Source organism: Stenella coeruleoalba, assembly GCF_951394435.1.
Source record: "Stenella coeruleoalba genome assembly, chromosome: 1".
Lineage (NCBI taxonomy): Eukaryota > Metazoa > Chordata > Mammalia > Artiodactyla > Delphinidae > Stenella > Stenella coeruleoalba.
In genome coordinates, this window is record NC_137169.1 from 115931687 (window position 1) to 115946222 (window position 14536).

Consider the following 14536-nt stretch of genomic DNA (forward strand, 5'->3'; position numbering starts at 1 on the left):
ACATGAAGACACTGGCAGGCATATATATATATATATATGCAATAAACCTCCAATAAACATTGAGTCCCTACTTTCCATTCCCTAAATGGCCTGATGGGAATCATTTCGGCCACCGGGCTCGTTGGTCTCTTTCGTGCAGTGTCCATCCCAGCAGCAGCTGAAGATCACCTATATCCTGGAATGATTCTCAATTACTTACTAATGGGAAAATCATTTAAATTCATTTATCCTCCCTTCTCTGCTCCCCATTCCCCAACACACACATACCCGTAGAAAGGAGAGATGTCCGGTGTGTGGCACACAGCTGGGAAACTAGCCTGGGGATAGCCCTAATTTAAAACTCTATCTCCCCAACAGGGGTCAAACTCCAAAATATGATATGATCTTGGGTTAGACCATCACTCTCTTTGAGCTTCAGTTTCTTCATCTCTAAAATGAAGATTTGGATTAGAAGATCCCTAAAGTCCCAACAACCCTGAGACTCTGTGGATGACTTTTCACACGTGTATGAGTTCAAGGCTATGCTATGAGCACTAAACCCATTCAGAGGAGCTCCTTACCTCTTCATAGATAGTTTTATTGACGGAAGTGTTGCGGTTCGTCTTCTTGGATCCAGACTGGAAATTCAGAGGGTAAAGAGTGCTTAACTTCAAGTTAAGAAATGTACCACTCCTAACTGATGTGAGAGGTCCCAAAGGAGACTCAGGGCCCAGAAAGTCCCTGAAGTGTCCCCAGCCAGAAGTGAATAGAATTTCCTACCCCGGGAGTAAACAATGGTGTTTATGGTTTCCAAAGAAGGCACAGTACATACTTGCCTATGATATGACATTTCTGAACCGAAAGAGTTTAGTATCCCACACCCACAGACCCCTAAAATCCACACATACACACATTCCCAGCACACACACACACCCCCTTCAGACAAACCTAATACAAATACTGCCTCAAACTGTGTATCGTTTCAACACACAGCATACATACACACCTTCGTGTAAACAATTCTGGCACATACATAAGTACCAATCCTAGCACATACCCTGAACATGGTGAAACACTGGAGACAGTGCAGGAACTCAGAAGCACTTTCAGTAGTCTACAGAGCCTTCACAACCTAATACAAAAGCATGAGATCATGGTGCCCGTGACCATCTATATGTCCATAAACTCTAGTGTATACTTTAAATATAAATACCTCTCATGGTAGAATCCAAGTTGATTTGATGACTTATTAGAAGGAGGGTGAGTGAGAAGTCTAAAAATCTTCCCAAACCTCTCCCCCATTTGACACAAACACAGGATCCTGACACACATGAACTCAACACTTCCACAGTTTGGCAGATCCCAAACTTCCCATACTACCATGGTAAGGTTTTGGCTTCATACTGTGACTCCAGCCTTGGAATTAACATTCTTCCCACCCACCCCCCACCCCCCAAGGTGGAAATATGACCATGGGCACTAGGATGTCCCACTTTGTGGTCCCAGGCACATGTAACAGCTGTGAGCTCAGCTTGGAGAAGGATTCAAGGAGACCGTGATGGGTTGCCTCGTTCTGGAGACCACCACCAGCAGGTGACTGGCCAGAACCTTTGTCTGATTCTCTGAAAGTCAACACTGTTTCTCTCTAGGTCCAGTCTACTCCTCCAGTTCCAGGTTATATGCCCCTGCCTTGGAAATGACTCCATTATCTCCCACCATAGCCTCAGTTTGTCTAATGAGGACTCTGTGGTCCTTCTGCACAAAGCACCTCCTTTCTGTCTTTGACGGTCCTCTGCCTCCCACAGAAACTCCTATAGAATCCACTCTTCTCCTAATCTCAGAGCTGTTCTTTTTCTCCAGACAGAACCAGAAAGGCATTTCTAGTTGACCCATTAACATTTAAACACAGTCATTTAACACAAGCTACTCAGATACACACAGTGGAAGACAACTCACTCAAAAGTACACACACACACACCCTCTGCAAACACATGCCTGCATATGCACAGGCAAAATACGTATCTGCATAAAGAGCACCCTGCGGAGGAGACTTACCTTCCAGGAAGACTGTACTAATGAATACGATGTATGTGCGTATTGTGATGTGGAAGCAGAAGACTACAGAAAAAAAGAAATAAAACCATTTCAGAAGCAGAGATCCAACACAACCCTGGGGAGGCAAGCATCTATCTCTTCCATTCCTCCCCTTCAACCTTGCCCAGACAGCAGGTTTAAGTGTTAGTGAAAAGAATCCTGGACTAGTTGGGAGGTCAGACAACCTGAAAGGTAGTCCTGCTCTGTTATTACAGCTAGCTGTGGGCTTCCCTGGTGGCGCAGTGGTTGAGAGTCTGCCTGCCAATGCAGGGGACACGGGTTCGTTCCCCGGTCCGGGAAGATCCCACATGCCGCGGAGCGGCTGTGCCCGTGAGCCATGGCCGCTGAGCCTGTGTGTCCGGAACCTGTGCTCCGCAACGGGAGAGGCCACAAGAGTGAGAGGCCCGCGTATGGCAAGACAAACAAACAAAAAAAAAAGACAGCTGCTACTTTTTGAGTGCTTATTCTGTATATGCATTCTCCCCTAACCCTTATAACACTCCTACAAAATAGGAATAATCATAATTTGCCCCATTCTACAGATGAGACTCCAAAAGGGTAAATAGCCCGACTCTCCAAGGTTCTTTCCTCAACACCTCAGTGCCTCCCTTTGACATCATGCCTTCCCCCTCTGGACCTGAGCCAGGTGTCCTCCAAGGCAGGTAACCATCCTCTTTTTAAGATGCTCCAGAGGAGAAATCTCATTCTCACCATCATCTCAGTCTAAGAGGATTTCTTCCTTGCATTTATTTAAATTCCTCTTGTTGGAATTCAATGTGACTAAAGCCAGAAAACTGCCAGATATCAATGGCCCTTACATCTCTCTTTGACTTTGGCCCATTATCAGTGAATCACGTTATCTTAAGGGGAGTGGAAGTAGGCAACACCCAGCTTGGGAATTCCAGAGTGGCTCTGAGGGGTCGGGCACCTTCCTTCCTCCTTTCCTCCCTCTCTTCCATTTCTCTCCTCTCTTCCTCTCCCCTCCATTGCCTTCCCTTCTCCTCTTCCCTCTTTTCTTGATCTCCCTCTGAAGCTTATCACCATTCCCCAAGAGTTTTCTTTGCCCTGCAGCCTAGCCACCAAGCTGAAGAGGTTGCTGCTTCAAGTCTTAATTCTTTAAAAAATAAATAGGTAAAATAATGTCATTTGTATCAGAAATTATCATTACTGACCACCAGGGGGCAGTGTTTCCTTTGCGAGAGATGCCTCCGCATCTGGGTTATCAGTACAGTCATTTTAGCAGTCAATATTACAGTACAGGCCCCTTCTCCAGTTTACGGGTGAATTTCCACAATCCCAGAATGTTAGAGATGAAGTAGGTAGAGGTGGAGTGAAGACTCGGAAACACTTTGGCTCAACTTTGCCGCAACACAGCTATGTGGCCTTGAGCACGTTAGTTAACCTCTGAGTTTGTTTCCTCACCCACGAAATGGGGTTTTTTTTAATTTATTTATTTTTGGCTTTGTTGGGTCTTTGTTGCTGCGCACGGCCTTTCTCTAGTTGTGGCGAGCGGGGGCTACTCTTTGTTGCGGTGTGCAGGCTTCTCATTGCAGTGGCTTCTCTTGTTGTGGAGCATGGGTTCTAGGCACACTGGCTTCAGTAGTTGTGGCATGCAGGCTCAGTAGTTGTGGCTCATGGGCTCTAGAGCGCAGGCTCAGTAGTTGTGGCGCACGGGCTTAGTTGCTCCGCGGCATGTGGGATCTTCCTGGACCAGGGCTCGAATCCGTGTCCCCTGCATTGGCAGGCGGACTCGTAACCACTACGCCACCAGGGAAGTCCCCGAAATGGGGTTTTTATTAGACCTACTTCATGAGGTTGTTTTGTGACATTCAATAAGAAAATAGACATGTTAAGTGCTTAATAAATGCTATTGTTAAGTCATAATTAGATAAAAGAGAACAACACAGATGCATTCTCTCCTGAAAACAGGTATAATCAAGGGCAGGAATAACAAGTGCAAGGCCCCCAAGTATTGGAAGCAACAGGGAGGGAAAACAGAAGTTGAGTCCCCTGACAAGTTTCCTCCTCCCACTGACTTTATCTGGACCACACTTGCTACCAGGCATGGAAGAGAAAAGAATGTCTGCATCAGACTTTCCAGCTCTATTCCGCTGTCGAGACATTCCAGAATCACACTCATCTTTACAAACAACTTAATGCAGCTGAGGCCAAGCTGTCTTCCGGACTCCAGGAGCACCAAGGTCTTACTCTGCCATTCAAGGTTGTGAGTGCCTAGGGGGCATTAGGAAACCCCATGGACAGGTACAGAATGGATTCGAGAAACCAGAGTGGTACCTGGGACTGGATCATGGAGTAGATGCTTATCCCTTCTCCAGGGGAATTCTGCTCCTGCACAAGAGATAGTAAAAGGACATATGGTAACGTGAGCAGACAGCTGTGTCCGTCTGAATTTGGATCGAGTGGGGGAGAAACAGCATAAGAAGAGGCGCTCCCGGGAACCTGGGAGGGAGGTGTTCTTTGAGCATCTCAGGATAGGGAGAGACAGTAGGAGCGACTCACCGTGCAGCAGTTAGTGTCAGAAGTGAGGAACCTCCCAAGTGTGAAAGAATTGCATCGAGTGACCCTGCCCAAAGGGTCTCCTGTCACTTGCTTTACTTGAGTAACTTAGAAACTTGCCTTTGCTGACTTTCTGACTAAATTTGCAACATAACTACTGATAATGGGCAGAGCTTTGGGTAGGGCTCTAATCTGAGTCGTACCTATAAGGACACAAATTCAGGCACTCTAAATGTTCTAAAGCCCCCTCTCTAGATCCAGCTTTGGTGGCCAGCTTGCCTTTGGCCTCAAGCCAGCCTCTGAGCAGTGCTGGTGGTGCTGGGTGGAGCCCTGGAGCGAGGCCAAAGGCAGGGAGCACATGACCTTTCGGGTTCCCTCTTCAGTCCTGTCCCACGGGAGACTGGAGTTGGAGGCATTTCATGCTGCTCGACCCCGAACACAGACTGCCAGGCGGGGCTCTAGGGGAGAGCCCATGGAGACCATTAGAGTCCATTAGACAAGGAAGAAGCTGAACTCCCCAGAAGCAGGAAGACGCTAAGAGGAGCAGAGGAACATGAACCGTCCGTGGAGGCTGGAGTCGCTGGCATCTGGCAAGAAACAGGAGTTTGTGCTTTTCTCTTCTGCCCAGACCTGAGTGAAGTGTCTCCAGAAAGGTCAGAGCTGGGGCCCAAAGCGAGAGCACGTGAAGCTTGAGATTTAGGCCTTCAAGCAGAACCTTGGGGACAGTAGGGACAGGCCATAGAGAGATGCGGCCACGGAGGGAGGAAGCCCTGAGCCGGATGCAGAGTAACAGACCTGAATCCCCAAGAGGTCTCTTTAACTCTGAGTAGTTATTTTCCTTTGTCTTCTCCTCCATTTTACTTAATCTGAAGTCACCTTCATTTTGTTGGGGAAGAAAGGTTATTTTTACTGAGCAATTGGGCATCCGTGGCTGTAGAAAGATGCACTTGCTCTCAGGAATTTGTACCAGCATCCAGTAATGATGGGAGAAACAAAGTCTCCTTTTGTTTTTCATGTCCCAAAATATTCCATGGGTGGGGCAAGGAAACAGGCCAGGGAAGCCACACTGATTCCTAATTCCCACTGAGCCCAGACCTTTGGGAAGCTGCTTCTCTGTTCTATGAGGTCTCACAGGGCCTCACACCTGTGACAAGCAAGAGTCCCACTGCTGTGAATTCCTGCCTCGCCCCCGCAGGTGAAGCACCAGGAATAGGGGTGGGAAGAGGGCCCTTCCTCCCCACGCCCATCACCCTTCCCACCTGGCATCTCAGCTGGGCACTGCCTTTCCCCGAGGCCTGTCACACATCCTGCCCTGCTCAGGGGCAGAACAGCAGGAGGGTCCCTGCAGCCCCCCTGCAGTTTCCTCCTCTTCGACACCCCTGGATGACAGGCAGAGCTGGCCACTACCTGCAGAGACTGACTGGCCAGAGAGGTTCGCAGAGGAACTAACCTTTGTGCTAACCTGGTTACTCTCTCTAGCACCTCAGCCAGACCCGGGCCTCTTCCTCCCAAAGCATTGTGAGCACAGACCACTGAGGCATCTGTGAAACCGCTGTGCTTTGGCTGCTCAGGCTGGCCTCCTTCTCAGCCTGGGCAACGATCAAGGGACCCGCAAAAGTAAACTCGGACTTGCAGGGACACGAGAATTTGTGGTCAGACGCAAAATACAAGAAGGTTGGACTCTTCATGGGGCTGAGCCTGGCTGGTAAGACAGGACAGAAATGAGGACACCAGGGGGCCATCCCTTCCCAACAGGTGCGATGCTGCACCTAGATGCCCCTTCTGCCTCCTTCATTTTTTCTGCACCCAGGCCCCCTCGTTTTCCTCTTTTCCTCCACGGCCAGAGCTAGGAGGCTGTCGGAGAAAAGACAGATGGGGAGGACTGAGGACAATTGTCTGGTCCTCTTGGACCCCCTGCTCTGGATGGTCATTCTCCCAAGAGCATCTCCCAGACTAGTTGAGAGAAACCGCAGCCCCTATGGTGCCGTACTTGATTTCTCCTGGTTTGCACGTTGTTGACATCATCGTAGATCGTCAGAAATTCCTCTGGTCTGGTCTCTGTGAGAGGAAAGCAAAGAAGCAAAGAAAAGAGCTGCAGAGACCTCCAGAGGGCGTCCTGTCCAGGCTTCTGCTTCTGGAAATCCTCCCTCCATCCCAGATGACCAAGACCTTGAGAAAAGTTCTAGAAAGGAGGCAGATTAGTGCTCTTCCTAGGATACCGGAAATGCACAGTGGCAGCAACCTGCCCTGACATACCTATTCCGTCAGGCCAGACAGAGTGCAGGTAAATCTGCACATTGGGGATCAGACTGTAAACATCCAGCAGCCACCCCAGAAGGCGTGGCCTGGGAGAGAGGGCCCAGCAGCCACTGCTTCCCCTCCCCCAAGCACACACACACATACCTCAATGCCCCCAAGGAAAAGCAGGTACTGTGCTCCCAGGCACATGCCACTGGGGATGACAAATCAGGCAACACACCTCCTAGGAACCCCCCACTTACGTGACTGCTTCCTCTTCCACCTCCGCACATAGTAGCAGGTGAGGGCACCCAGGAACAATGCCGTTAGGAGAATCATGATGCTCACCAAAGTGGACAGAAAGATGAAATCTGAGGGATATGGAAGGCACCAGGCCTGAGTGCTAAGCCCTCTCTGTTCTCCCTTCCCACCTGTCTGCTGCAGGGACTGCCTCAAAACCCACACTCCTCTCTCAAATGGCTGGTCTCCTCGCACCCTGTGAATTCACCATCAAAGTCATCTCTCTTCTCAATTGGGTGACCTCCCCTGAGTGATGCTAAGAGTCTGGGTATTAGTATCTCAGAGGCCAGGCTCGATTCTAAATCTATAACCTCTGTGCCCTGGGGCAACTTCCTTAATTAAACTCTCTGAGCCTCTGTTTTGTCACTTACAGAAAGGAGATAATGTTATCTACACATGGGGGTTAATTACGCAGTCTAATATATGTAAAACATCTGGCACAGCAAATGTTAATCCATTCACTCTTTTGTTTTGAACTCAACAAACATTTGTTGCACACCTACTATGTGCCAGGCAAGTCTTCCATTTCACCTTCTGCTATTCTTGCTTTCACTGCTCTTCATTCAAACGTTAACATTTGTGTCACACGTGTAGCCTCTTATATAACCCAGCCAACATGGGGAGAAGGGAAATGAATGAAAGTTCCAGATGCCAGCTGACTAGGCTCTTTACAAACATTATCTCATTTAACCTTAACAACAATCCTGTGAGGTACTTATTATTATCATCCCCATTTTACCCAAAAGAAAAATTGAGGCTCAGAGAGGTAATGCATCAGCCTCTGTTCACAGAGCTAGTGAATGATGAAGCCATGGCTGGCATGAACCAAACTCCAGTGTCCTTGTCACTCCACATTACTTCAGCTTGCTTGTTTCTTTTTTGCCCATGAATGCTTAGTGTGTTGCCCCATTTGATTATAAGTTCCTTAAGTATGGGAACTGTGGGTTGTTTTTTCCCATCATGCCCATGCTGATGGCACAGTCATTCTTTGTTTACCTAATCAATAGTGGTGTACACTTAACTCGGGGTAACTCTTAGGATGTGCATAAGCAAAAACAACCCAAGAACTCTTCTAGCTACCCCCAAGATCATCCTGATGACCCTATGACTCAGAGTACTGTATACAGCATAGTTACCTCTTGGGGAGCTATATGGTTTGGGGGAGTTATCACTCAGGAGGAGAAAGTAGATCTCCATCAGTCTCTCAGAGAAAGGAAGTGATGATCAGAATCATGGCAGGGCTGCGACTCACCAAACAAGTAAGCATTCCCTACATGAAGGAGAAATGCACATCTCCCAGAAGGAGATTCTTTATTGGGATAAAATTCTTCCCAGACAAAGACAGCCCTGACTTTATGGAAACTGTGTGCCTAGAGGCCAGGACCTCCCTGGGGAAGGACTGCAAAGCCCTGGGGGAGGCAGCCAAGGGATCTCAGAGCCAAGCCTCCTTTGCACATGAGCCTGGCTGTGGGGTCCCACACCTTCAGCCCCTGTTACAGCGCAAAGAGCTCCACTTACTCGAGTAGGCATTCAGACAGCCCTGTGTGAGTTGGAGGGTGTGGTTTGCCCAGCTGACAGGGTTGCTGACATTGCAGGTGTATGTGTGCAAACCACTGACATCAATCTGCTCCTCCAGTTTGGTGAGGTTCCTGGGTGTCTGAATCAGCTCAGTCCCTTTATACCAAGCATAGCTCACATCACTGCCTCTGGAGACTGAGCAGGACAGAGTCACTTGGCACATCCCCCTGTCCAGGACCTTCCACCTCTCCACCAGCTGGGGCTTCTCAACACGATCTGGAAGCAGAGATGTTGATCAGAAAGGTGCTGGAAATACAAGCCCTGCAGGAGTCAGAGGTGCAGTATGAGCTGTCCTGAGGACTCACCAAATACAGAAACCTGGAACTGATGTCTCCAAACCTTCCCAGTGTCTTCAGTGACCTCCAGGAGGTAGAGGCCACTGTCCTGCTGCTGAGCTGCCATGATGAGAAGAGTTAAGTTTTCTCTTATAAAGCTCAGTCTATTGTTGAAATGACTTGAAGTCCAATTCAAACTCTTCCCTACATCGCTCTGGCTGGAAACATTCTTCCAAGAGTATATGAAATAACAGCTTGAATTTGAGTATGGCTTCATCTTCCATATAACAGAGTATGTCCTTATCTGTATGCTGGGGGACCGTAACCAGACAGACTCTCCCGAGATTCCAACCACATGATCAGCAGAACCTAGGGATTATAGGAAAGAGAACCCAGGCTGGAGGTGGAAAGAAAATTTCAAGCCTGAGCATTGTGGGTTGTTGGATGTGACCTCCCTTAAACCAAGAGGATGGAAATGCATATGAGGAGCCCAAAGTCTAAGAGAACCTGAAAGTGTATCTCCCTTATCTGCCTCCCCTCCCTCCATGCTCTGTGCCTGAAGGGCCCACACACCAGTAATAATAGCTAAAATCTCCTGAGTTCTTATTATGGGACAGATAGATTTTAAACACTTTACATATTTTTACTATTTCACTTTACAATGACCCTAAAAGAGTCTTATCCCCATTTTACAGGTTAGGAAACTGAGTTAGAAAGAACTTAAAAGTAATTGGCCCAAGTTACACGTGAGAAAGATGAGCTTAAAATCCAGTCAATTTGGCTTTAGAGGACGAATTCTTAACCACGATGTTATAAATATCATATATGATGTCACTCCTTCCCCGCAGTGCTGAGGCAACCAACAGTGGCCATCAGTGACTGCTGGAAAGTCTTAATGGCCAGACCTAATAAGACTAACCCTCCAAGCTGAACTAATGGCTCCCTCCTCCATCCTCCGTCCTCATAGAACTAGATTCATAATCCTTTCTTGTAGCACTTTGCACATAAGATTGTGGTCTTTATTCATGAGTGTTTGCCAATTTTTTAGTTACTAGGAAGTATCCACAGGATTGCTCCATAGAAAACAAATAGAGAAAAATAAAACTACATTACCAAGGCATATCCTAGCACATCCCTCTCTAAGGACCATTATGGGGGCTAATGACCGTGAGAATGTGACATAGAGCTGCTTGTCATTGCCTACCCTAGAGTACTCCAGTGCAATCAATGAAAACAAGTGGAAATCCCTGTAGCCATTTTTGGCAAGGAAGCTATGTGGCATGGCCCCGTGGATGCTGGAAATGTAAAGGTCTGTCTGGGCAGGTTGAAAAGGGTCAGGGAGAATTTGGAGGAGAGAATAGAAGAAGGAGATAGTTATACAAACAGATCTGTTAAAATGGAGGACATTGAGAAGAGAGCGATGGAGAGAGATCTTTAGATGTCCATGTGCATTATAAATACACTCACTCCTAACCATACCTTCATGTCAGCATTTTCTCAGGAGACTAAGTAAATAACTAAAGGACTCGTAATTACTATCTGGTTAATATAATATGTTCCTCTGATTTGACACTCCTAAGAGTAAAACACATGAGGTTCTTACTCATAGTCCCATGATTTGGACTGGCTCTGCTTATTACCAAGCCAAAAGCAGAGACTGTGATATACATCTCTGTGACTTTGTCTCTTGAGGTCCTAGCACTGCCTAAAGATGTTGAGAACAAAGGTGAACAGAAAAATAATTACTAAACCTACAAAAAGGACATGAACTGTCATCACCAATTATTGAGTCCTGACTGAGTCCCCACTGTAATGAGGGCCCTGAAAAGGCAGGGCCTCTTCATGTGTAAGATATGGTTCCTGACTCCAGAGAATTTGTGATCTGGAAATAGAACATGCTTTCATGCCACAGCATACATTTAAGGTTGAGATACATAATCATCTAAAGAATTCTAATTCGGATCATGGAAGACCAGATTAAGACATGCTAAGCAATGCTCCCACTGAGAATAACTAGAAAAAATGGGCAAAGTAGAAAAGTATGTTGTTAATGGCATCAGAGAGCTAATAAAGCAGCATAAAGTTATAGGGCCAAGATCTGGAAGAAGGAAACTCAGAGAGGTGAAACCAGAATTTTTGACTGCTGCTCCTTGGAGGCATCTTCTGAGTCCATAAAAAGCATCTGAAATGCTGAGAAGCTAAGCAGAGCTTACAATAAGCTCAAGGAACTAAGAGAACATGGAGTTCAGGAACCTCTTGAGAGGAAGTGGGTATACCTAAAATCCAGCAGATTTGGGGTTTGTACCATAAAGGTCTACACACTAAGAGTAAGGGTGAACAAGAAATAGGCCAAGGACTTCCCTGGTGGCACAGTGGTTAAGAATCTGCCTGCCAATGCAGGGGACACAGGTTCAAGCCTCGTCCTGGAAGATCCCACATGCTGCAGAGCAACTAAGCCTGTGCACCACAGCTACTGAGCCTGCACTCTAGAGCCCACGTGCCACAACTACTGAGTCTATGTGCCACAACTACTAAAGCCTGCTCACCCTAGAGCCCATGCTCCACAACAAGAGAAGCCATCGCAATGAGAAGCCCGCACACCGCAACAAAGAGTAGCCCCTGCTCACCGCAACTAGAGAAAGCCCACGCACAGCAACAAAGACCCAACACAGCCAATAATTAATTAATTAATTAATTTAAAAATAAAAAAAGAATCTGCCTGCCGATGCAGGGGACACCGGTTCGATCCCTGGTCCATGAAGATCCCACATGTCATGGAGCAACTAAGCCTATGTGCCATAACTACTGAGCCTGCACTCTAGAGCCCGCAAGCCACAACTAGTGAGCCTGTGTGCCACAACTACTGAAGCCTGCACACCTAGAGCCCATGCTCTACAACGAGAGAAGCCACCGCAATGAGAAGCCCATGCACCCCAATGAAGAGTAGCCCCCAGCTCTCCTTAATTAGAGAAAGCCCATGTACTACAACAAAGACCCAACGCAGCCAAAAAGTTAATAAAAAAGAAAAGAAAAGAAATAGGCCAGCTCTCACAGAGATTGAAGCCCAGTTTTGAATAATTTCAACCCTGAATTGGATTAACATTATCTAATATCTCTAGTATTTCTAATCTGACTAGAGGCAAATACAAATTATTCCTGGAGGAAAATAACAAAAACCAGCGCGTTAAACTATTTCTAAAATTTTTCATACAACAGTGTCCAAAATGAAATAAAAAAATAAACAGGCATAAGAAGAGGAAACATGTCCAAAAACCAAAAGAAAAAATAGAAATAAATCCAAGGGACATCTAGATAATAGTGTTATCAGCCATAAACTTTAAAGTAATTTTGTTTAACATGTTCAAGGAAATAAAATATGTTTGAGAATTACAGCAGAGAACTAGTGTGATAGAAAGCAAAATGGCTATGCTCCCTGAAATGTGACTTTGCAGCTCCTTCCATCATCAAGAGATAGAGTTCACTTTCCCATCTCTTGTAACTGGGCTGGCTTTCTGAACAGAATGCAGTAAAAATGATGTTGTGCCAGTTCTAAGCCTAGATCTGAAGAGGCCTTGCACATGCCTCTTGGAATGTGCCTCTACATGTTCTCTTGGCATGTTGTCTAGCTGACATATAAACAAGACTCAGATAGCCTCCTGGAGGATGAGAGATCACATGCAGCAAGCTGAGGCCTTCTTAGATCAGCCGTCCCCAGTCAATCTGGCAGCTGACCCTATATGCAAAAATGGTGCAAGCTGAAATGAAAATAATGACCCAGCTAAGCCCTGCCCAAATTGCCAACTAGCAGAATCATTGACTAAATAAGTGGTTGTTGTTTTAAACTACTAAGTTTGGAGGTGCTTCATTATGCAGCAATAGTTACCTGAAAAAATGAATTTTTTGAGAACCAAATGAAAATTGTAGGAATAAAATATAAAATAACTGAAAAATGAACTCAACTGAGACCTTTTCTGACCACAACAATATGAAACTAGAAATCAACCACAGAAAGAAAAACGGGAAAAGAACAAACATATGGAGACTAAACAACATGCTCTTAAAAAACCACTGGATCAAAAGTGAAATCAAAGAAGAAATCAGAAAATACCTGTAGACAAACAAAAATGAAAGCACAACCTTACAAAATCTATGAGATGCAACAGAAGCAGTTCTAAGAGAGAAGTTCATAGCAATACAGGCCTGTATCAAAAAACAAGAAAAATCTTAAACAAACAACCTAAACTACCACCTAAAAGAATTATAGAAGAACAAACAAAACCCGAAGTCAATATAAGGAAGAAAATAATGAAAATCAGAGAGGAAATAAATAAAATCGAGATTAAAAAAAAAACAATAGAAAAGATCAATAAGTCCAAGAGCTAATTTTTTGGAAAGGTAAACAAAATCAACAAACCTCTAGCCAAGGTCACCAAGAAGAAAAGAGAGAGGACCCAAATAAACAAAATAAGAAAAGAAAGAGGGAAATTTTAACCATAGATACCACAAAAATACAAAAAGATTATGAGAATACTAATAGTTATATGCAAACAAACTGGACAACCTGGAAGAAATGAACAAGTTTGTAGAAACATACAGCCTGCCAAAACTGAGTCAAGAAGAAACAGATCATTTAAATAGACTGATCACTAGAAGTGAAATAGAATCTGTAATTTAAAAATGAAACAAAACAAAACTCTCTGCAAACAAAAATCCAGGACTGAACAGCTTCACTGAGGAATTGTACCAAACATACCAAGAAGAACTTATACCTATCCTTCTCAAACTATTCAAAACAAATTTAAGAGGAGGGAATACTCCCAAATTCATGGCTTCTATGAAGCCATCATCATCCTGACACTGAAACCAGACAAAGACACCACAAAAAAAGAAAATTACAGGCGAATATCTTTAATGAACATAGATGCAAAAATCCTTAACAAAATATTAACAAACTGAGTCCAACATTACATAAAAGGGATCATACACCATGGTCAAACTGATTTCATTCCAGGGTCACAAGGATGGTTCAACATACATAGATCAATCAATGTGATACAACACCACCTTCATAAAAGAAAGACAAACCACATGATTATCTCAACAGACACAGGAAAAGCATTTGACAAAATTCAACATCCATTCATGATTTTTAAAAAAGCTCTTACGAAAGTGGGTATAGAGGGAACATATCTCAACATAATTAAAGCCATTTATGACAAACCCACAACAAATATAATACTCAACGGTGAAAAGCTGAAATCCTTCCTGTTAAAATCTGGAACAGGGCAAGGATGCCCACTCTCACCACTTCTATTCAACATAGCATTGGAAATCCTAGACACAGCAATCAGGCAAGAAAAAGAAATAAAAGTTATCCAAATTGGAAGGGACAAGGTAAAATTGTCATTATATGCAGATGACATAATACTATATAGAGAAAGCCCTAAAGACTCCATACAAAAACAACTAGAACTGATAGATGAATTCAGCAAGGTAGCAGGATACAGGATTAATATGCAAAAATCAGTTACATTTCTTTACATTAATAATGAAAT

At 45.1% G+C, this 14536-nt stretch overlaps 1 protein-coding gene across 1 annotated transcript in view; it reads right to left on the reverse strand.

Moving 5' to 3' along the window:
• CD244 (CD244 molecule) overlaps positions 1–14536 on the reverse strand; it is a 29531-nt gene that overhangs the window by 1384 nt on the left and 13611 nt on the right. Inside the window, exons 2-8 of the mRNA XM_079915007.1 lie at positions 9012–9350; positions 8647–8922; positions 7092–7199; positions 6581–6648; positions 4369–4422; positions 2035–2097; positions 561–617 (exon numbers count right to left, since the gene is read on the reverse strand). Of these exons, the coding sequence (XP_079771133.1) occupies positions 561–617; positions 2035–2097; positions 4369–4422; positions 6581–6648; positions 7092–7199; positions 8647–8922; positions 9012–9350 (965 nt within the window). The remainder of the gene's footprint in view (positions 1–560; positions 618–2034; positions 2098–4368; positions 4423–6580; positions 6649–7091; positions 7200–8646; positions 8923–9011; positions 9351–14536) is intronic.